The sequence below is a fragment of the Enoplosus armatus genome, chromosome 8 (genome assembly GCF_043641665.1).
Source record: "Enoplosus armatus isolate fEnoArm2 chromosome 8, fEnoArm2.hap1, whole genome shotgun sequence".
Taxonomy (NCBI): Eukaryota; Metazoa; Chordata; class Actinopteri; order Centrarchiformes; family Enoplosidae; genus Enoplosus; species Enoplosus armatus.
The window spans coordinates 6,525,925-6,549,508 of NC_092187.1; the positions used below are offsets into that span (position 1 = coordinate 6,525,925).

Sequence of the window (23,584 nt, forward strand, 5' to 3'; positions counted from 1 at the left end):
TACACCCACACACAGCTCTACGCTGTCACCAACCAGTGACACCAACACATTTTAACCTATAGGGGAAAGCCTTTACAACCAGACTCAGTGCAACATATGTTTCAAACGTAAACGTATTACATTAAACCCACCCAACCCTGCAATTGTATTCCAGGACCCATGTCCCCATTTTTCTCCACGGTTTTACAAACCAACAGCCTGTGTAATGCAACACTGTAATGTGTACTGACAGAGGACATGTCCATATACTGCTGGGGTTATTTTCCACACATGCTTTATGGTTCGTCAGTTGCCATCAATAGACTGAGGATGAAACAGGAAAGTGATCTATTAGAGCATTCTGACTGACTGAATGTGTGAGTCAGTGAACAAAATAAATAAATAAATATAAACAGTGAGAATGTGTGTGTGTGTGTGTGTGTGTGTGTGTGTGTGTGTGTGTGTGTCTATACATACTCATTCTTGACGAAGGCGTACTTGTTGATGGTCTCAATGACATCTTTGAAGAGGATCTTGGAGGTGAGGGTGTAGCCGTGGTGGACGATGGGCTCACCGTCCTGACCGTCCCAACAGTCCACTGTGGACAGGAAAGAAAAAGACGGCAAAAAAATTGATGATGATTGCTTACAGTTACAACAGCGATTGTTAAAACTGTCCGTTTTTAAGTATATTTGGGACTAAAATCATATTTACATCTGATTTAACACATGGACGAGTATTTTTTAATATCTAGTTTTAGAGTGGAGGAACAAAATGTACAAAATGCACCTACAGTTGCTTTGTCGAGTAAAACTGAGAACAAACAAATGGTACTAAAGAAAATTAGGTCAAAGCATGCAGCTTTAATCAAACTTTCAGTGTAGTTGACCTTCATCAGAGCATGCATGTATGTTTATAAGACACTTGCATGGACTTCAGTCCACTTCGATTTCTGTTGGCATCAATCCTCAGGCAGAGATAGCAGTGGAGTGGGTGGTGACCTTTTTACAGAAGATAATGCCAGGCATCCCCCACCACATGTCTGCCTCCCTCCCTCACTCACCCCAACAAACATTTTTCTAAATGGTGCAAACAGTAACTGTAATACCTCTAATGTCCACTGGACGTGGCAACTGTGTCTGGTGTGTGTCATTCATTCTGATGCTTGATCAGTGCCTGACTGAACATGGCCATCTGCCTTAACTTAAACGTTCCAAAGTCTGGATACACTTCACTTAAGTCAACCAAAGGTACAGTATGATCATGAGTGAAATAGAAAGAGTACATTATTTAACTAAGACATCTTGACCTAAAAGATTTGATATGGGATTCAAAGGAATTTGGATTCAATAAGCGGATTCGGAACTGGATTCAAATTCAGTAAAATGCTGTAGAACCCCATCCCTAATGCAGAGGCAAAGCTGATTATTTGCCTTATTATTAGGTAGAATCCCTTCACCCAATCCCCTTGTGCACAGTGAGCCACACTCATATGAATGAAAATAGCAGCTTCAATCCAAAAATATCTATATTGCACTACTATTTGCTTTTTGCTACTTGCCTGTATACTGTAAGTATATGTACGTATACATGTCTATGTCATGCTAGTCTCGCATAGCCAGACCTATCTCCACCCTTTGGGGAAAGGTCTAGCTCAACCCATTATCATTAAAGAATAGGAGAAACAAACGCCCTGGCTTGGATGCAGCAATGGTGCGCTTGCAAAATGGTAACACGCAGATAGCGGAAGGGGAGGAGAATGCCGACTGAAATAGTCGGCCAATGGCAGACTTATCCTAACAACCTACATCCTGTGAGTCAGACTAACATCATGCTGACCTTCAACACAGCGGCAGCCGGCCTGCAGCACCCAGGCGTACATGTCCACTCTGGACTGTGACATCAGCTGGTCACCCATCAGGTAGGTGTTGTGTGACGAGGCGATGAAGTAGTTGCACAGCGGCTGGTTCATGTCCTGGATCACGTTGTAGTGTTCTGGGTTGAAGATGTCGCCCGCCGGGCTGCGCATGTAATTCGTAAAACCTGGAAGAAAGTTAAACAAATAGATTTTTACAACAGGGTCTATCCAATGTTTTTATTTTAAGTGTATCTTGACAAGTGGTCCACTGTTTCAATGGCTCTCATTTTTAGAAATATTGTCCAGTATGAATTAGAAACTTAAACGGAACACTGATTACACTATATTTCACTCTTTCACCAAATCCTACATTTCACCCACATTTATTGAGAACTTTAAGGGCAATGCAATGTATTACGTTAACCATAAAACTCATAAATCTCACACCAAGGCACGGGTTTATAATATAATAACTTTTATTCTCAAACCAAAACATTAGCCTCAATTGAGTGTAATGTAACTAATGTAAACAACTCCAACAGTAGTGCTCACTTCCTGGTCCAGCACAAAATATTTCCCATCTTCTCTGCATCAGCCACACCTGATTATCTAGATCAGGTGTGTTCCACTAACCCGCAGTGGGCAAAGTAAGACCACGTGTGCTGTGCTTGGGCTCTAAATTATGTATATACACTTATACACTTTTTTTCCTCTATTAGCTGTGCAAAACCATGATGGAGCATCAGGGCCACCATTACGAGACAAAATATTTCAAATTTTGAGAAAAAACTGCGATAATATTACACGAATAAAGTCATAATAAAATGTTTTTAGATTTTAGGGACACAATGTCACATGTCATGATTAGATGGTTAGATAATATTACATGTGTATGTTCTTGCATTTTATTTGCAAAATATTAGGACTTTTCTCTCATAAAATTATGACTTTATTCTTGATTTGAAATGATTTTCTTCTAAAGTTATGACTCACTCCCAGAGTACTTTATTATAATCATATTATTACTTTTATTGAAATAATGTATTCATATAACAGTAAAATTAATTTCACAAAAAATTTTGATTTAGATCTCTATCTTTTTCCTCTTACAGTGGCTCAAATATTCAGTCCACAGAGAGATAACAGAAGTTTCTAAATGTGGCTTAACAGCAATATTTCTTATCTGTGTAAACAGCAGTCAGGTAGTGTCTGAATTTATTGAGTCTTTTCAAAAGAATTCTCTTTCCAAAGACAGAAACAATGAGAAGGGCTGGCAATACTCAACATACTTATTTCAGTCCATTAAGAACGGATTCACACTTACTGAAGCTTTTCTAGTACTTTACCTACAAACAACCAATACCAACAAAAAGACTCTGGACTTTTCAATGAACATTGCACATATCATAGCACTGAACACGCTCTTATTGTGAGTCTCTATGGACAAAAGTATCTGCCAAATTAATGAAATGTAATGAAAGTCAGAGAATGATTTTAAAATAAGCTCATTCTTCAAAGCCAGTTGACACCTAGACAGAAAAACAGCAGACAAGAGGCTGCAACAAATTCTGACCGTGTAGGGAAACATCTTCACAACAAACACGAGTGCGATTCAGTATTAAAAAGGGAATTTTTTGAATGGCAGTACACATGAACAGAGTATTTAACAGTATGGAAAACTTCCATTACACCTCACTGGAAGAGACTATCAGCGTTCAGTTTAGCTCCAAACACAAGAGAGCTTACCATCAATTCCCAAAACTGCTTGCTTCTGGTTCTCAGAGCACGGCTCAAATTTGTTGATAATCTCCAGGCAATGGTCCTTGGTCACCTTGGTCATCTACAGATAACAGAAATGCATGTCAAACAACAACACTATGTAAGTTAAATAATGCATGTAATCCTCATAAAGAGAATCCCCTTGGAAAAAAGAAGAATTTATGAAGATGAGTAAAAGATAATCAAGTTAAGAGAGCATTTTCTGTCCATCCTGGCTGCAGCATCCAACTGTTGTCTGGTAGCTGCTCTTTAAAGCCCCCTGATTGGTCAATCAGATCCCATCTCTTTTAATCATTTAAAAGGGGTGGGGAAGTGCCAGACTCTCTCACGTCAGTGTGTTTATGACAGTTTAAACCATGACAGAGAACAAGGCTTTAGCTAAGTAAACTGGTGAGACACTATTTCCATTTTTGAAAATGTTTTTAAGCAGGACGAGTGTCTAAAATTGTGTTAAATGGAGTACACTTGCTACCCATCTCATCATAATCCGGATGAGAGAATGCTGTGTGGAAATCCAGACACACTCAGCAGAGGTTAGCTCATATCCATTGTTACTGTGGACCGGCACCAAAAAGCTTCCTGAGCAGCAGAGAGCTCACAGCCTGCTGTCAGCTCCCTCAACACTGGCACAAAAACACACACACAGGGCTGTAAGAGCTGCTCTGAATTCAAATAAATATGAGAGAGTAATAGACATCATGTTACTCAACCTTTTTTTCTTAACAGAGTTATGTGAACCCACATTTCTTAGTTGCAAATGAGATTTTATGGTCATGATTTACTCCTGAAAACAGTAAAATTGAACACAAACAAATGCTAAATCACTGAAAGACATTGCTGTTGACGCAAACAATGGCACAGCAATGACAGCAAATATCAGTACTGCACGCTGTGTTGTGATTGAAGTTGAAAAACCAATATTTATTTACCTCGACTGCTGAGAGAACCAAGTCTTTATTTGAAACATACTACCATTGGAGACTGTCTAATGTTACTATTTTCCTCAGTTTCACTACCTTAGTTTAGCGTTTTAGCATCCTTAATATGTCTCCCACCCCCACCCGTCTTCAGCAAAACCTTCATACCTCTGAGGTGTTGCACAGAGCGGCACAGGAGATCACTCCTGCCGGTGGCCATCAAACTGTTTAACTCATGCCACTGTGCTGCAGTGTGGGCATCAGACTCGCTAACTGGACTTTTAAATTAAATTTTCTGTAACCTCTGACACAGTGCAATACATCTCTTTAACTTATAATTACATTCATTTTGCAAACCTTACTGCAATTTGCATACTTTCATCCACACCCTATACTTTTTTTTGACATTTTTTTTTTCATATTATTCTCTGTGCTGTGTGGTTGGTTCGAGTACTGCTGCTGTGACATGTAAATAAATATCTATAAGAAGTAAATATATCTATCTATTTATCTAATTGGTGCTGTGGAAATATACATTATACTAAATTTACCATGTGAGCCATTATTAGCCATTTCACCTCCACCCCATCAGTGTCTTTAAGCCTACATACAGTGCATCCGGAAAGTATTCACAGCGCTTCACTTTTTCCACATTTTGTTATGTTGCAGCCTTATACCAAAATGGATTAAATTCATTTTTTTCCTCAAAATTCTACACACAACACCCCATAATGACAACGTGAAAAAAGTTTGAGATTTTTGCAAATTTATTAAAAATAAAAAACCTGAGAAATCACATGTACATAAGTATTCACAGCCTTTGCTCAATACTTTGTTGATGCACCTTTGGCAGCAATTACAGCCTCAAGTCTTTTTGAATATGATGCCACAAGCTTGGCACACCTATCTTTGGGCAGTTTCACCCATTCCTCTTTGCAGCACCTCTCAAGCTCCATCAGGTTGGATGGGAAGTGTCGGTGCACAGCCATTTTCAGATCTCTCCAGAGATGTTCAATCGGATTCAAGTCTGGGCTCTGGCTGGGCCACTCAAGGACATTCACAGAGTTGTCCTGAAGCCACTCCTTTGATATCTTGGCTGTGTGCTTAGGGTCGTTGTCCTGCTGAAAAATAAACCGTCGCCCCAGTCTGAGGTCAAGAGCGCTCTGGAGCAGGTTTTCATCCAGGATGTCTCTGTACTTTGCTGCATTCATCTTTCCCTCTATCCTGACTAGTCTCCCAGTTCCTGCCACTGAAAAACATCCCCACAGCATGATGCTGCCACCACCATGCTTCACTGTAGGGATGGTATTGGCCTGGTGATGAGCGGTGCCTGGTTTCCTCCAAACGTGACGCCTGGCATTCACACCAAAGAGTTCAATCTTTGTCTCATCAGACCAGAGAATTTTGTTTCTCATGGTCTGAGAGTCCTTCAGGTGCCTTTTGGCAAACTCCAGGAGGGCTGCTATGTGCCTTTTACTAAGGAGTGGCTTCCGTCTGGCCACTCTACCATACAGGCCTGATTGGTGGATTGCTGCAGAGATGGTTGTCCTTCTGGAAGGTTCTCCTCTCTCCACAGAGGAACTCTGGAGCTCTGACAGAGTGACCATCGGGTTCTTGGTCACCTCCCTGACTAAGGCCCTTCTCCCCCGATTACTCAGTTTAGATGGCTGGCCAGCTCTAGGAAGAGTCCTGGTGGTTCCGAACTTCTTCCACTTACGGATGATGGAGGCCACTGTGCTCATTGGGACCTTCAAAGCAGCAGAAATTTTTCTGTAACCTTCCCCAGATTTGTGCCTCGAGACAATCCTGTCTCGGAGGTCTACAGACAATTCCTTTGACTTCATGCTTGGTTTGTGCTCTGACATGCACTGTCAACTGTGGGACCTTATATAGACAGGTGTGTGCCTTTCCAAATCATGTCCAATCAACTGAATTTACCACAGGTGGACTCCAATTAAGCTGCAGAAACATCTCAAGGATGATCAGTGGAAACAGGATGCACCTGAGCTCAATTTTGAGCTTCATGGCAAAGGTTGTGAATACTTATGTACATGTGATTTCTTAGTTTTTTATTTTTAATAAATTTGCAAAAATTTCAAAAAAACTTTTTTCACATTGTCATTATGGGGTGTTGTGTGTAGAATTTTGAGGATAAAAATTAATTTAATCCATTTTGGAATAAGGGTGTAACATAACAAAATGTGGAAAAAGTGAAGCGCCGTGAATACTTTCCGGATGCACTGTATATCTAACAGTCGGTCTATATCAATGAAATTAAACTGATATCAGCAACGTTTGTTCATTAATTATAAATCAACAGGATTTCATTTCTTGTTCATTAGATTTTCACTAATATGGAAAGATGATCAAATATAATGACTAATCTAATCATGTGTTGGTTGCAAGGTTATCATAAATCCATGTACAAATTTGGTCTGACTGACTTAATTGTGTTCTCTTCACTTCTGAAAACAAACCTTCAGCTTTGGAAACACAGTTTAGTTTGGACTGCGTGGAAACAGATATTGGCTAATGTTTGCCATTGACACATTTCAGTCTGCCATCGGTTCCAGAGAAATACAGTAAGACACACAGTTAACGGCAACACTCACACAGACACTTGAATACACAAACTGGAGTGTTTCACGTCGCCTTATTTCTTATTTGAGGAACAAAGACACAGATAGCAACAAAGTCTGTAGTTAATGATATCAGCAGAGACAACTCTGCAGCATCTTGGCGTCACTTCAAACTAATTGCTTCACAAAACTGCTTCCACCACTCTCCAATAAGGAGAAGGAAAGCCATCTTATTCACAGTGCCAGAACTAAATGCGAGTATAATTGGAGAAATATACAACCCGCCTGAGTGGAGCTGACGTCTAGCAATCCAAAGAGAGCCTTCTGCTTTTAAAATGACTGTTTCTACACATTAAAATAGCCTGCCAGAGTGCAAATTAGCTGAAGGAGCACACACTGAAAAAACGAGCTGTAACGCTCATTTGCTAATTTTTCTTTTTCAGCCGATGGTATCATTAGCGAGGAGATGCACTTCATCCAAAAACCCTTGCATCTCAAGTGCTGTGATGGAACTAATGCTAATATCCCTGTAGGGCCCTCACTGTCTACATTTGCCTACATTAAGCACCACTTCCGGGGCTCAATGGGTACTTGGTTAAGCTTTTGACCTCTCACCTCACAGAAGCTAAAACCGAGGAGCCTTGCGGGTATTTTGTCGACAAAACTGTGAAAGAGCAGGGTTAGGGTTAACTTCTGCCTAACTTTCTGTAGCAGCCCATGAGGGGCTTTAAAATGTGATTGGTTCAGTATTTAGAGAGCACCTTTTTAGGGCCTTGAGCACTAAATGGCCACTGATTGGCCACTACTGAGTTGGTAAATTGGGATGATAGCAACGGAAATATCTATGACCAGAAAATAATGTTTGTTTTGTCCTTAAGAGAGCAACCTTTGAAAAGAGCAACTGTTTTGTGGTTTAAATATTAATGACAGCAGAATATGTGCAACCGATAAAGACTATGAATTCATCATTAGTCAAGACATTTTAATATCACACTCTATACAGTTTTATTAATATTCACAGAAAGGTTAAAAAATGTCACTTTAACATTGAAGTTCCTCACAGGAAACAGCTGGAGTCCAGACATGGTTAGCCTAGCTTAGCATAAAGACTTGAAGCAGGGGTGAACAGCTAGCCTGGTATTAACATGTATCTTGTTTGTTTAGTCTGTACACAAACAAAAATGTAATTTGTGGTATGTGTTCAAACTATTTCTTAACTAACAACAGTGTATCCATCCACCCAGTACTTCTGTGCAACATCTCTGGCTCTGGCATTATGCTAAGCTAGGCTAAGCATGCGCTGATGCTGTACTTGAGACACAAGATTGATTTCCATCTGAACATCTGACTCTCAGAGAGAAAGCGAAAAATTGTATTTCCCACAATGCTGAACTATACCTTTATGCCATTGTTCTCTCGGACATCTGGCCAAACAATACCACAGTAAATCTAAGAAGTTATTATCAGTAGAAACTACATCTTTGGAAGTAATCTAACATCTACATCACCCAGCAGGCATAGACCATAACCATTGTTTCTACATACAAGGTCATACTTCAGTAAAAGCCAGTCACCACCACAATGAAATGAGAATGGACGAAGCTCTGACAGGTAGAGAGAAAAGAATGGGATATGCAAAAAATGTGCATGGGGTAACATTGGCAAGACTACACTCTGCATCACAAATTACACTCCCTTCAGTGGGATACCTCCACAACAACAAACCTGGTTAGATCAGAGGAGTAAGGGAGATTCAGACACAAGTGAAGCAGTGACGAAGGAAGGTGAAGAGGACAGTTTTGATAGTTTGATACCCCAAAAAAGATGTAGTGTTGGATGAGGACACAATAGCCCAGTAAATAAGGCAGTTATAGAGATTTTATCCCAGCGGTGGCTGCTAGCACCAGTCTTTAGTATTAATGGCTAAATGCAGGTTGAACTTGTGTTCACCATCCTTAAGATGACTGACTGATGACTACCCACAGATTAGTACTCTTTCAAGTAGAGGGGAAAAATACGGAATAATTAAGTAAAATGAAAAGGAAGTTCAGCATGCCAACTGTTGGCTGCACCTGTGATAGCTTTTCTTTCATAAACTGATAAATTAAATCTGTTTGAGGAGCGAGAGACACAAAAACAGGACTTCCCAAATCCAATTTCACATCAGATCACATGTCAAAGTGGCAGCAATGATACGCTCATGGGCCAGAGGAAAACTGACCAACTGTCAGTTTGGGGCTGAAAAGCAGACAGGAAAAAACAGTAGTAAAAAGTAGTGTAAAGCCATTAATGTCGCAGAGGGAGTCCTCGAGTGATGTCACTTGCATCAGCGTCGGTTGGGGAAGAAGACTACAAGTTTGAAAATGAAAAACAATCTGTTGGTGTGGAGTTAGAAAGAAGTGAGCTGACCAGACCTCTGGAGCCCGCTGCTCATCTTTGCTGCAGGCTAGAGGTTCCAGGCTACATGAACCACTACCAGCATAACACCTCTCTGACGGAACTGTCGGTGGTCGAGTTGCATTGTGTGTAACGTAGGCGCCAGGTTTTGACAAGGAAGGAGAATGTGTTGCATTGATTTCTGTCCATCGTAGGAGCGTGATGATAAATCAGTGGAGTAACTTTTCAATTCCAATCTTAGTAAAAACTGAACAACTAAAATGCAGACACAATGTGTACCTTTTCCTCAGTCTCCAGGAAGCGGGCCAGGTCATCTGTGTTGAGATGGTCTTTGTGGTTGCTGTAGGTAAGCATGAGGAGGTACAGGTCCCTGCGGGTCGACATCATCTTGTAGAAGGAGCAGAACTCCTCAAAGTCCAGCGTCCCCTGGTTGTCATCTGTGTCTGCCTCCTACACACCGGGTACAAGGAACAGTTTTAGTTTTGTTGAGTTTTCCCAACATAGCCATAAATTAAAATTCCCAGATTTGTGATAGACTTTCAACTACTCCCAGACCTAAAATATGCAATTTAGTCTTTCAGGGTGGATAGGCCCCTACCGTCAATAGATGTGGTAACAAACTTGGAAATTACATTCCAATAAACTGTATTCCCTTTAAAATTAAAAATAGGTCTAGATTATATACAGTATATATAGACTGTAAGTCCTAATGAACTTTATATGTTATTGATAACCACAGGGCTTTTCTTTTGTTTATTTTTAAATTATATTTTAGTCAACTCTTCAAAAACGTATTCACAGTTTCTGTTTCATTAACATCTCATCCTCAACATTTTAACCAACGTAACACTAGTTCGGAGATTAAATTGAAGTCATTATCATCTTTACGCACGTACTCACCTAACTCAGCACATGTGACAATGATAGTATCTTTTTAGCTTGTTACAACTAGAAAACCTGAGTCAGCCTATAAAAGGCTACGGTTGTGTACTGGAATGAGGTTAACGAGAGCACTGCAGTGGGTCACACCATGAACCGTGTAATCCTTGCCTCAGTTTACTGAGGCAGTCTGTGACCGGCTCCATATGCCAAGCAGCACTGGAGGCAGCCACTCACTGTAGGGCGATGACGTCCGTGCTAGTTGGAGCTTGGCCTCTGAGCAGCTCAGTATACTATACACGCTGGGCTTAGAACGGCATATTAGAGAGTGATACATAGATCTGAAATGACCGAGTTTCTCCTTCCACAGCAAGCGAATATGATTCTACACGCTTTTTATTATTTGACTGTATCACATGACTAGCTGTACAAATAATTACAGTGTGGTGTGGGAATACTTTAATAAAGAACTTCATATAAAATATGTCTGGATTGTAATTTAATTTTGTTCTGTCATGTTTTTGGGGGGAGGCGTATCCCAGAGTTCCCTTACAAATGAAGTGTTGCACTGGGTTTGAAGAGCCGCCCCCACCTTCCCACAGCTGAAAGATTTCATTGTTATAGGTTTAAATGGGGAGATATGGTGTAAATACTAAATCCTAGAGGCTTCCACTAGGTAAAGAATATAATTTATGTACGAGGTTATGGAGCTTGAAATTGAGTCGGTGGTCTGCCATGACTGAATGAATGTTAATGAATTAATTCATATACACATGGATGAATAAACTATTGAATGTGGATTGGTCACATCTGTCAGATACGTGATATATTTAATAAGGTGAGAATTGATGCAGATACCAATCTGTTTACACAGCTTTACATTGATTGGCCAGCTTGCTATAGATTTGTCCAAAGAGTCCAAACTTCAGTATCAGACTGTATCAGTAACATCTGTAAAGGGGTGAGGTTGTAGCAGAACCCACACATCAAAAGAAAAGAAGGTGTGCAGTTCGGCACTCCACACTGAAGCCATTAGTTCCCGCCACTAACCAGGCAAAAGTAATGGTGTCAGTCCTCTGAACCCAAACTTTAGCGTTTAGCCTCCCACCTGTCACCACCGTGTTCTCTGCCTGACGCAGCTGATACGCAGGAAGCCAAATGACTCAGAGACACAAGAGAAACACTTCATATCACCAGACTGGGCTGTTGGTTTTGCATACATCTCACTTAGTTGTCGACTAAGTTGTGGCCGAGTGACACACGAGTGACAGGTACAGATGCGTACGGAGAGCATTACTACTACAAGAGTTGTGTTGTGGCAAGGCTGCAGTGATACGGATTCATATTAAATCTATAAGAATCAGCGGTGACCAACAGCGATAAGGTAAAACCATATGAAAACACATCACAAGTTAACCTGCGTCATTATTCACTCTCTGAAGTGGAAGGAATTCTTTTCAGAGGCAATCCTCTTATTCAGGACACATCTTAGCCCCAGGAGCATAGCAAAGTAGCGGAAGCACTGCTGAGAACGGAGTCTTTTTATTGGACAGAAAACATCAATCTAGTCTTATTCATTTCCATTCATTATGCATGAACCAGGCACTTAAGTTGTTAGCAGGCTTGTGCTCCGTGTTTTAGCTCGACAGCTAATATGGATAAATTCATCAGTTAGAATTGCAGCTTCCGCTACCAACAAAGTTTCCCCTCCACATGTACATCTGCAGGTCTCCGCTGTGATAAATCATTGAGGAAAGCCTCTGCTCGAGAAGCCTGCTTCTTTGCTCTCATTTACAACTCCAGCTATCACATCCTATCAGCTTCCTGTGACTCATGCACCAACAACACACCACGCCTTCAGGCTCGTCTTCAGGCCGCATCATGAAGATAAAACATGGCTTGGATTGCCATTTCATTTTGTACACACATTCATGGTCCCCAGAGGATGTATCCTCTTTGGTAATCCCCTGACTTTTCCTCTTGTGCCACCAGTAGATCAACGTTTTCACTTATCCTGTGTAATATCTCAAAATCTACTTGTTAGACTTGCACCTGCTTTTGTACAGATATTTATGGTTCTCAGAGGATGACTCCTAAGGACTTTGGAGATCCTCTGATTTTCCCTCTAGCGCCACCATGAGGTTGACATTTGTGGTTTAGTTTGTTAAATAAGCTTATTTGGATTCCTAATTTAAGTTAAATAAAGACAGTTAACATGGTAAACATAATACCTACTAAACATCAGCATGTTAAAAGCATGCTAGCATGCTGATGTTAACATTTAGCTCAAAGCACAGCTCTGCCTAAGTACAGACTATTAGTCTTAGTATGAAATGTATTTGAGCATGGATGTTCATTTTTGACCATAGGATCAGTGTGTGAGACAAAATCTTCATTCAAAGTCCACTTGTCAGCTTTTAGGAGCTTTCCAGTGCATCTTATGGTCTTCATCAGCAAATTTAATTGTAATTGATAACTGCTGTGGGCACCATCAATGAAATTCCATTCCCTTTAATTGATATTTGGGTGGAAGCAGAAATCTCAGACAGATATTTTAAATCCTGGACAAATTAAACCATAACTATCAGCATACATAGACACAACTAGACTTAAGTTGTTTTGTTTGTTTCTTTCTGTTTTTTCTCTTGTTTTCTTGGTTTTGTTTTTTTATTTAGGTGAATCAATCGATATTTGAAAAAAATGTTAAGTAACTCAGCAGTTTAAATCTATTTACTTTTACACTTTGGATCTAACAACAAAGTAGTCTTTTAAGCTAAGAAATTAAGTTTCAAATGAGCTTGTTTTCATGTAGAAAATGTAAAGACGGACTTTATATGGGAGGAGGAGCAAAGTATTTTTATTACTTAACTTAATTGCTATAAGCTATATATTCAAAGACCACACTGGACGGTCAGATGGGGTTTAAAATGCAGAAAGGTGAAAAGGTTAGGCAGTCTTTCCACTCTGCTTCTGTTTCCAGGTTTCCCCTGTGTCGTTTTGAGGCAGTGTCTTAATTGAACAGTTGAGAGATAAGGCCTCCTGGGTCAGATATGGAAAAATCATAAAATCCTGTAAATGTACCCGAGACATATCGAGGATAAAAACAACTACAGATAATTTGGACTGAATTACACCCGAGACAATAGCACTGGTAAGAAGAGCTAAACTTCATATTTTTATAATTGGACAATTTTACAAAGCAAAAGATGAAGTGGTTATGCTTCATTATGGAATATTCATCTTTTGTATTAAACTGGAAACGCAAAAAGAGAAAGTTAACGGCCACAAAAACAGCATTCAAAGTCAGTGCAGGTGCATCTTTGACCAGAGCTCATGATCCTGGCAGTGAGGGTGCAGACACTGCAGGGTGGTGTGTGTGCTGTATATGATGCACAGCACTCTACTGTAATCTGAGTTGGTTATTCCCTCAGGCTGCTCATTCCTCCCAGCAGGTTTAACTCACATCTGAGGCTTTTGTTTGCTTTTTGGTGGAACTGAACTGATGGCCGTTTGTGTTGACAGTAAATTTGAACTTGATCTGAACTCAAGTTATTTCTGTCATTACTTTTTTTTGGACTGATAGAATTAAAGTGAAATGCTGGTTGTGATTCATAGACTGAGATTTGGACAATTCTATTACAGTCAATTCTGTATCAATCCTCCACCTTACTGTACAACATACAGCATTATCTACAGTACTTGACTTGCACTATTCCTGTACAAGACATTACTGGGAACTCTCCTGTACAGTGTGCGTTCAATACATATTAGTTATATGGTCCTATTTTTCATTTCTGTCCTCAGCTTTCGTTCGTGTAGTTTATATCATGTCTTTTTTCATTTAATTTTCTTTCTTCCTGCCTCATTTGTTTTTGTGATTGATGTGACTTGGCTGCTGTGACGCTGCAATTTCCCTTCAGGATTAATAAACTACTCCATCTTTCTGTCTGCTCATTTTTATTTTGTCATATGTGGAAAACCTTCACAAAAATCTTGTTGCAGCATTTGTGAGTGTCTTGTTACTAACTGACTGATTCACTTGTGTAACTATACTTGATTTTATTTGTTTTCTACAGTATGTCGAGTAAGACATCTGCTAGCTGCCCAAATAACAGTATAACCATTATTTCTGATTCATTTCACATGCTTCACAAGCTGGGTCTGTTCAACAGCTTCTGTTGGTGCCTTCTTTTTTGTGAGCTTCATGTATAAAATATCTATTTTTTAATAAAATTATTGCATGCATTCTACACTGTAAACAAAGGAAGGTTTAATGAAAAAAGTAAAGTTTCTTCACAGTAGTCAAACAATGGTAGCATGGAGCAGCCATCTGCTCATTGTAGTTACTCATAAAATTAGAGGTAAAAGGACCTAATTTACTTAATTATTATACAGTAATGATGTTATTCCTTCATACATACTTTCTGTATCTTCACATACAATCACTTGCTAGCTCATTAGGTTCAGCTAGATAAAACTAATACAACAACACTACAATAAATCCTACCTTTATGAAGTTATTATATTCAGTTTTTGCTTCAGAGAAGTGTTGATTGCTTGAGTTTGTTTTGTCTACCCTCACTGACATAAATGCGTTAGATGAAACATCTCTCAGAATGAGAAAACTGCATTTCAGAGGAAATGTCTCCTCCTTAATATGCAAACATATGCAGCAATGTGGTCTGAAATGTGATCAGATTAATTACAATGCTGGTGCAAACTCTGAGTCAGTTAACACGTTCAAACTGGGAAAGAGGTGAAGCCCACAGGTTCTCCCGCTCCACTGTAAGTAGGTTAAGCCAAGAAACTAGCCAAGAGATTGTCAACACACAAATCTTCATGAATGTACACACACACACACACACACACACACACACACACACACACACACACACACACACACACACACACACACACACACACACACACACACACACACACACACACACACACGGCCAGATCGGTTCCTGGTGTGTTTACCCTGCATTATACCAGAGGCCATCTGTGTCCCAGCAGCACCATATGGGTGACCACCAACAGGCCAATGGACTTTGTGATAGCAAACCGGCTAGCTGCTCCGAAGTCTGTAGGAAGAAGGCTAAAACAACACGCTTAACACGGCAGCATGCTAATCCTCTGCAGTGGAAGAGAGTTAGCGGCTGAGCTGCGTGTTAGCAAACATCTGTAGCAGTAGCAATCAGTCAAAGTGTCTTACTGCTCATTCACAATCTGCCAAGAAGTCAGTCCATACTGCAGTCTCAAGTGACCTGATAAGCCCATTTACTGTCTTAATGAGCTGGACTGCACTGTGTACTGGTCTTTAGCTGTACAGGTTCACAATGCATCATTTCATATTAATGTTGCAAGTTTAAGACAGCCTTCACACCTGCATAGCAGCTGGTTCACATGTAGTGTTTATGAGCCACGATTAAACAACTCCGTCAGCTGTCCGACAGCAGAAACAAACGATATGTAAATGAGAACAACTATATCGTGACTTCAGCAGCATCCGTCATATCGGTTTTCATTAGCTTAAACCCATTACATTTCTATTCCTCTTTGTTAATGTAATAGGTCTCTGTTTCCCACATGATTTCATTACTGAAATGATTGCAGTTCTTTTTACTGATGTACTTGCAGTTTGGGCTCCACAGGTCTAAAACTGCGTCTGTCAGACCCGACCTGACTGAACCCAACAGGTACGGCCAAATTTAAGACACAAACTCGAACGGACACCACATTTTTTGCTTTGTTTCATCCATTACTGACCAATAGCTTGCCATTTGCAACAAATGAAACACATGGATGCAGACGACCGGCACAATCAGTCAGAGACAGTAACCTGACTGTGTAATCTACATTTGAAAGTAACCAAATGAGCTGAACCCGAAACCTTTACGCAACAAAATTTCCTGAACCCGACCCAGAACCTGATACTTTGTTGGTACCCGTTGGGTATTGGGTGGCAGAACTCAATGTGGTTTCAGATCTTACAAACAAAAACTCAAACTGCTCTCAGCAGACGTCAAGAAGAAGGATTGAGATTGGGGGATGTATGAATAAAACGGACTTGACCTATTTCATAGCTGACAAATGTCGCTAGCTGCCAGTCAAACTAGCATGACCTTTGTAGCAGTGTTTGTAATTGTGATACATTTACCCCAGAGGTGAATTCATTTAAAATAAGAACTGACATTATTTTGTCTACTGAGTGTATATAGGCAATAGAGGCCAAACGTTTAGGTAGTAACAACGTCTGTGGATCCATTTACTGTCAATTTAACGAATGCACTGTAAATATTACGAGAGGAAACAACCTGCTTAACAATATGAAGTTTGGCGAGGCAACAAAAAAGAACTAGATTTCGATATGTTGCCTCTATAGACACATTTCAATTTCATGTACAAATATTAGAATCCAGATTAATTAGCCACAGGTAAACATGAGCTGTTAAGGGGCCATGCACGAGAGTGATTACATTGATGCACCAATATCCTGATGTAGCTGAACAAACTATTCGTGTCGTTTGCTTTACTCTGTGGCTGTCTGCAAATCGAACATTCAACACAACAAGACAAAAGAGCCCCTTTCACATCTGTTAGTTAACAGTCTGTGTACAGAATTCAGCACTTGAATGCAGCATGCATGATTGTACGACAATCTTCAGATTTGCTTCAGCAAACACAGAACAAAGTGAACTTTTTCTTAATTGTAAGAAAAAGTTAGCAGTCGTTAGTAGTAGGGATTTTTTATATGGTGCTTTTGGCCCCTGATGTGGCTCTGCCCTTGTTGTGTCTGTACCTTGAACATCTGTTTGACTTTCTGTCGGGGCAGGTTGACATTGAGTTTGTGCAGGAGCTGCAGGACCTCGCTGATGCTTAGGCTGCCATCGCCGTTCTTATCAGCCTCAGTGAAGGTCTGCTTCAGCCATGTGACGACACGGTGGGTTAAGGAAAGTCTGCATGAAGATTTGGGACATTTACTCTTCAGTGTTGTTGCTGCTTTTGGTGAAGAGTCTATATTCAGAGCAAAACAGTGTCAATGTAATAGACAAACTCAGCCCGTCATGCTTTAAAATGAAACTCCATAGATCTCAGCCCCACATAATGTTGATCGTGAAACTCTAGATTACATTATTGACATTCTCCCTCAAATCACCAGGCCAATTATTAAACAAGGTGCCCCCTGCTGTGTAGCTGAAGGATATTGGTCTCGGGTGCGCTGCCTCTTGGCCAGGCTGTCCTCATCACTGATGCCAGCCATCAGATATTTGAGGCCGGTGATCCAGGTTCGCGCCTCCTCTCCAGTGCCCGACACCAGGTCCAGGGACTCCATGTGCTCTCCGTAGTACAGGCTGAAGCAGCAGTTGGGGTCGAAGCTGCCCTCCGCGTAGCGCTGGAAGATCTCAGACTGCTTACCCTCACACACCTCCCGGATGGAGTCGATGGAGACTGTCGGAGGAAACAGGAAGTCAGCAAGTCAGTACATTTACTTTAATACAATTTGGAGGTCCTTCAAATATATTTCAATGTTATTGTACTTCTACTGCAGTTAGTTAAAATATGATGTACTGTTACAGATTAAATTACCAAACAGTATGACGTAGTTAAAATTAGCTGCACCTAGTAAAATACTGATTAGATAGTAATGCTTCACTAATAATAATCTGATAATATAACCCTTATTAGGGCCATTCTGTCACCTAATGAGTACTTTTACTTTCGATACTTTAGGTACATTTTGCTGCTAATACTTTTGTACTTTATAAGTAAACTTTTGAATGCAAAGGTTTTAGTTGTACTGGAGTACTTTTAAGTCAAAAGCTGTGAAAATAAAACCTACTTACAAAACAATAGAGCAAAACTTAGTTTATTAAACCCAACTCATTCTCCTGCAGTCTTTAGTGTCCTACTGGTTTTGAGAATTTCCACCTCTGGCCAAATAGTGAATTAATTGTTGTGGGCATAGGGATAGTTTAATGGGCAAATTTATCTGTCTGATTTCAGGCTTCATGATACGGAGGATTAAAAATACTCAAGTCAATGAGCAGTGCCCAAAGAGCTCAGTTTATCAAGATGCAATATTTATGAGATGGTAATGACATTTTACCGGAAGACTGTCTCAAGTCATTCATTCCTTTTCCCCATGACAGCAAGCACATGATACATTAAATACTTGTTTTTTTTTAGTCTGACTGCTGTTTTAGAAATTCTTCGGACCAAGTCAGTTCCCCAAAAAACATATCCAGAGGAGATAACCATAACACACATCTGTCTCTATCTCTGTCTCTCTTTGTCTTTCAGTCATAACATGGGTGAACCATTATTTACATACACACTCATTCATAATGCAGTGATATAGCTGTACGATCATGACAGTACATACACTGTGCAGCCTTCCTCCCCCGGGCTGTACAGTATAGAGCTTGTGGTTTTGTGGCAGGTGGATGTAGATATATACACTACTGGATGTCAACGATGCCTTCGACATGACCCTCGACATGCTGCTGCTGTGTTGTGTTCTCCACAGTCCCTGCCGCTGGAGATACTATATGAGTGCATGTGTTTTTCCTGAATGCGGCAAATTATGCATCAGTATACACCGGTTAACTGGTGGACAAGGACTACTACTACTACTACTACTACTGTGTGGAATATTTGATGAGCTGCTGGCAGCAGGGCTTCAGGAGGATGCTGTCAGTTGGTCACTCCTCAGAGACTGATGCCTGTTGGTGGGTTTGTTGACCTTGTGACCTCTGCTGTCAAAATATCCACTTGTGCAATTCAAATATCACAATCTAATAAGCAGACTGCTATGACATGGCCTCAGCACATCCATTCTTAAGTTATCTATATTCAAGTGGTAGAACGTAACTACGTACATTAACTCTAGTACAACTGAACTACAATTTTGAGGTACTTGTACTTTAATTTCTATTTCATGCTACTTCATTCTTCCACTCCATTGATTTGACAGCTTTAGTTACTAGTTACTTTACAGATGTAAAGTTATACTCTAGGTCATAGCCAGGACATTAGAAAAACTGAGGTTTTTCTACAAGTTAAGAGTTATTATTTTGACTAAATGCTATTTCAAAACCTAAAATTCTGGTAGAGAAGTACTGAATAATGTTTTTATTAATTTGTCTAAAACTAGTCAAATTTAAATATACTGAGTCTAAAAATACTAATGATAAAATATTCTATTAAAAAAAGACTCAAAGCAACCAAGACTGCAGCTGTAAATAAACAGATTAAATAACACTGTGGAGTGGTGTAGTGGACAGTATAGTGTAATGGCCCTAGAGGCTATAGTGTTTATTTCAGAGACCCAGAATGATGTTGGACAGAACTAAAGACATACTGATGATTTTGCTATTATTAGTCAGTAGTTGAGCTTAAAATAGTTTGTATTGAGGGTTTTTTCAGTGGAAGGGCCATGTGGCCATTAAAAATCAGAATGTGGTCTGAATGTACCCACAGAAACTCGCATGTTGTGTTAGGGGGATTTTGGCAACGTTATTTTTTCTTTGGTTTTTGTTTGGGCCAGAGAGGGTAAATCTGCTGCCAGAAACACAGGACACCCGGTCAGACCAGAAGCCTGCAGTGTTTCCTATCCATCAGTCTGTCCCAGTAGGTGCTCTGTGATAAGCCTCTAGACGCAGGTGCCATAGAAGACCACACAGGGTGCCAGGGAATATGCTGCTACAGTGGCTGGACTATTGTATCCTTCCCCAGCGCCTCAGACCTGTCAAGGTATCAAATGAGGGATGCAGGGACACATACAGGGTGAGGCTGTGTCAGCTGGGGTGTGACTATAAGCTGGGAACATGCTTTCATCTAGTGAATAGAAGGCATGACTCTGTCACTCCTGAGCAAATATCTACAGGCGTGGAGCTCAGAGAAGACACCGTGTCATTCCTACTTGGATTTCTAGAAATGTGTTCTGTTATGTTCAGTATATCAGATGTGTGTGGAGGGTGGATTAAGAGAAAGGAAGTAATGCTCTGCGAGTACAGCCCCCACTCTGAAAGTAGCTTATAGTACCCGTTTTACTCATCCAACCGTAAAAGGTTTAAGATTTAGGATAAATTCCTTGATTTAGCTTTCAATGTCTTTAAAAAAAACAAAAAAACAAAGCTTGAATTGTTCTGAACTGCCAAAGAAATGTGTGTGTCATTTTTATGTAGTGGCACGTGTGTGTAAGACACTGTTTGGGCAGATTAAAGCTGATGAATAATTAAGTCGACTTAAGAAGCTTATTAAATCCAGGGCTACAGAGGAGGGAGAGCAACAGGAAACTGAGCCCCTAAGCCCCCCTGAGACACCCAGCGATACTGGGAGCCGCTGCTCAGAAGCCCCTGTGCCTCCTTTTATTCTAAAACAGAGGGAACGTATAGCAGCAAGAATTCAATCTAGCAGAACTAAAAGCCTGTCAAACATAAACAGATAAACAGGCCTGCTGGGAGATCTAATGAATAAATACATTGTGAAAAAAATATGTAAATATATATGTAGTATATATATTGTCTCTTGAGGTCTATATCAGATCATGGGAAAACTTGAGCCATCATAGGACATATGAGTACTGACTTTATAATACAAGTGATATGTAATAAATAGAGATTTTTGTAGATGGAATAACTTTGCTGTTCCAGGCTTTTTGTCCAAAAAGGTTTTGGTTTAAAGCTATGATAATAATTAGAAAATAAAAAGTATACCTCTTTTGTCCTTTATTAGAAAAATAATTCACACAATGTTAATTAGCTCCCATGATCATTATTATCATCATCAGGCATTAATTTCTTTTCCTCTCCTCTCGTCTTTGCTTCGGCAGCTAAAACAGACTTGCTTTAGGATACTTTTAACTTTTTATGTGTGTCACATATTCATAAAACCAGCAAAAAGACTCTATACCACCGTGCATGTTCAAAATGTAAATCTATTTAAGACATAAAAAAATAATTCCCACACCGAGTCATAGCCTTAGCCTTAATTTTAATGTTGTATGTTACTCCTAGTGGTAAAGGAATATTATTTTGGATAATATTCTTTTTTCTACAGCTTCTTATTCTGTGCGTGATTACATTGTACACATAAATCAGTCTTTAATTAAATTTCCCCGAGGGGATCACTCATCGGATATCATGTTAATGGTTCCCTGTGGAGTTTTTGACCTCTAGTAACGCTAAGGAGCTGTTTTGTTTACCTCACGCACGAAAACTCCTGACTTAACAAACTCAGTGAGGTGTGTTTTCTTCCTTCTGAATTCAACATTAAGGAAGATTATTTTGTTTTTTAAGAATTGCAGAGTCTTGCTTTAAGTTGTGCACAAGAAGGCTCATAGAGTAAAAGTGTCGCCTGTGTTTGCAGTGTACTGCTTACATCATCTGATGTGGATGTAAACACCCTTAAATTAAAGCTCAGAGTCAAATTTGTCAATTTGTCATTATTTTCAAACCAAGCGATTCACTGATTATTTGAAAACTGTATCTATAGACAAGTGAAAATGGAAATTGTTGGTTGCAGCTCTAGTCAGCACTTCACAGTCATTGTTTGATTTCAAATCCAATGCACTGGACTACAGAGTCAATACAAAACTGTCCTAATACTTACAAGAATTCAATAATCAAAATATATTGTGATGAATGTTTCACATCATACCGCTCAGTCCCACCTTAGGCCTGAGCATTTTTTTTATTTTTTCAAACTACGAATGCAACTGAAATATTCTGAGTCTGTCATGAGACAATGGACAGAGTCTTTGTCAGGGACATCCCTGGACGGCCTGCGTTGGGATCAGTTGTTGACCAGCTGTTCTGGTCTTCCCATCATTATGTCCCACTGTAACATCCTGTCATATCAGCAGTAGCTATTATTAACATTAAAAAAAATGTTTGATGTCATGCCTTCAACTAAGTCATGAGACTTTATTTTCAAGTAATTACAATCTAGTTGGTTCGGACCATTAAAATGAAATGCACTTGTCTGCTGAACAGCAGTCAGTCAGTATCGGTTCACTCCCTGACAGATTGAATTGTCAGATCCACTAGGTTGAGCCTGTTGGAGGGATGACATATGGAGATTCAGAGAGAAAATATGCTTATGGGATGCCTGGTAACATTCATGCATTCCCTTGCCTGTCACATAAAATATGGCACAAATGGCTTCCTATAAGTTTGAGCCACGAATACATTGAGGTACAGGAGCAAGACAGATTTGAAATGCTGTTCCCTCGTGACTGTAAGAGGGAAGAAGATACTCACTCTTGGCCTTTTCATTCTTGCGCGAGGGCCTCCAGCGGATGCAGGACTTGTGTTCGTCCAGATAGAAGAACCGCACCAGTCCCTTGGAGCCGCCGCGGAGCTTCACCATCTGGGTCCCCATCTGCATGGAGCTCATACATTTCTCCACTGGAAGCAAGAAAACAAGCCAGACAGAAAAAAAAAAAAGGTTGGAAAGTTGTCAAAAAGGAAACTGCTGGAGTGTGCACTGACACTGAAAAAAGTGTGTGACAGACAAAAATGTGCATACATGACATGGTTTCATTCAGGAGATTGAGCGTCTGTGTGTATGTATTTCCACAAAATTCCATCTGGGCTCTCATGCAAAACACAGTTATTTACTTTTACACTCACATGAACACACAGCAATGCAAAGCAAACACATTGGATATGCCTGTCACTGCCGACAGGGCTTTACTTGTCTCGTGGGAGGAAGAGAAAGGGGGAGAAGATTGACGGCAGCGAGAGGCAATTTCTCCTCGAAAAGCCCTTTAACGAGATCTCTACTTCACACTGTAGACTATAAGAGAGCAACAACAGGAAAAATCAATAAAACTAACCCTCTTTTTAGATGTGGGGATTCATATTGTGGCCTAAATTTAAAAGAAATCTTTCCACACCTTCAAGGGATAAAATGACATCCAGAGAATTAGACTGACTTTAATGAGACATGCCAACATCCTGAAAGGTGGCACTGAAAAAACAGCCAGGCCTCTGCGTGTCCTTGCCATTATTTTGGGGGGGAATTTGACAGCTCCTCCACAGCTAATGGTGTGGTAATCAGCCCTGGTCTGGCTGCTGTGGACAGCCACATGCCCCTGGGCTGCGGTTATACCCTATGTGGCCATATTATCAATTATCAAGTGTCTGTCGCATCCTATCAAACAATTTCCCCACAACATGCAGGAAATT

General features: G+C 40.2%; 1 protein-coding gene across 1 annotated transcript in view; it reads right to left on the reverse strand.

Annotated features, from left to right (window-relative positions):
- The window catches only part of plch2a (phospholipase C, eta 2a), a 57,951-nt gene that overhangs the window by 25,925 nt on the left and 8,442 nt on the right, over positions 1 to 23,584 (reverse strand). The window contains exons 2-8 of the mRNA XM_070910139.1: positions 22,655 to 22,801; positions 17,597 to 17,840; positions 17,191 to 17,320; positions 9,789 to 9,959; positions 3,584 to 3,677; positions 1,819 to 2,022; positions 457 to 577 (exon numbers count right to left, since the gene is read on the reverse strand). Coding sequence (XP_070766240.1) covers positions 457 to 577; positions 1,819 to 2,022; positions 3,584 to 3,677; positions 9,789 to 9,959; positions 17,191 to 17,320; positions 17,597 to 17,840; positions 22,655 to 22,801 — 1,111 coding nt within the window. The remainder of the gene's footprint in view (positions 1 to 456; positions 578 to 1,818; positions 2,023 to 3,583; positions 3,678 to 9,788; positions 9,960 to 17,190; positions 17,321 to 17,596; positions 17,841 to 22,654; positions 22,802 to 23,584) is intronic.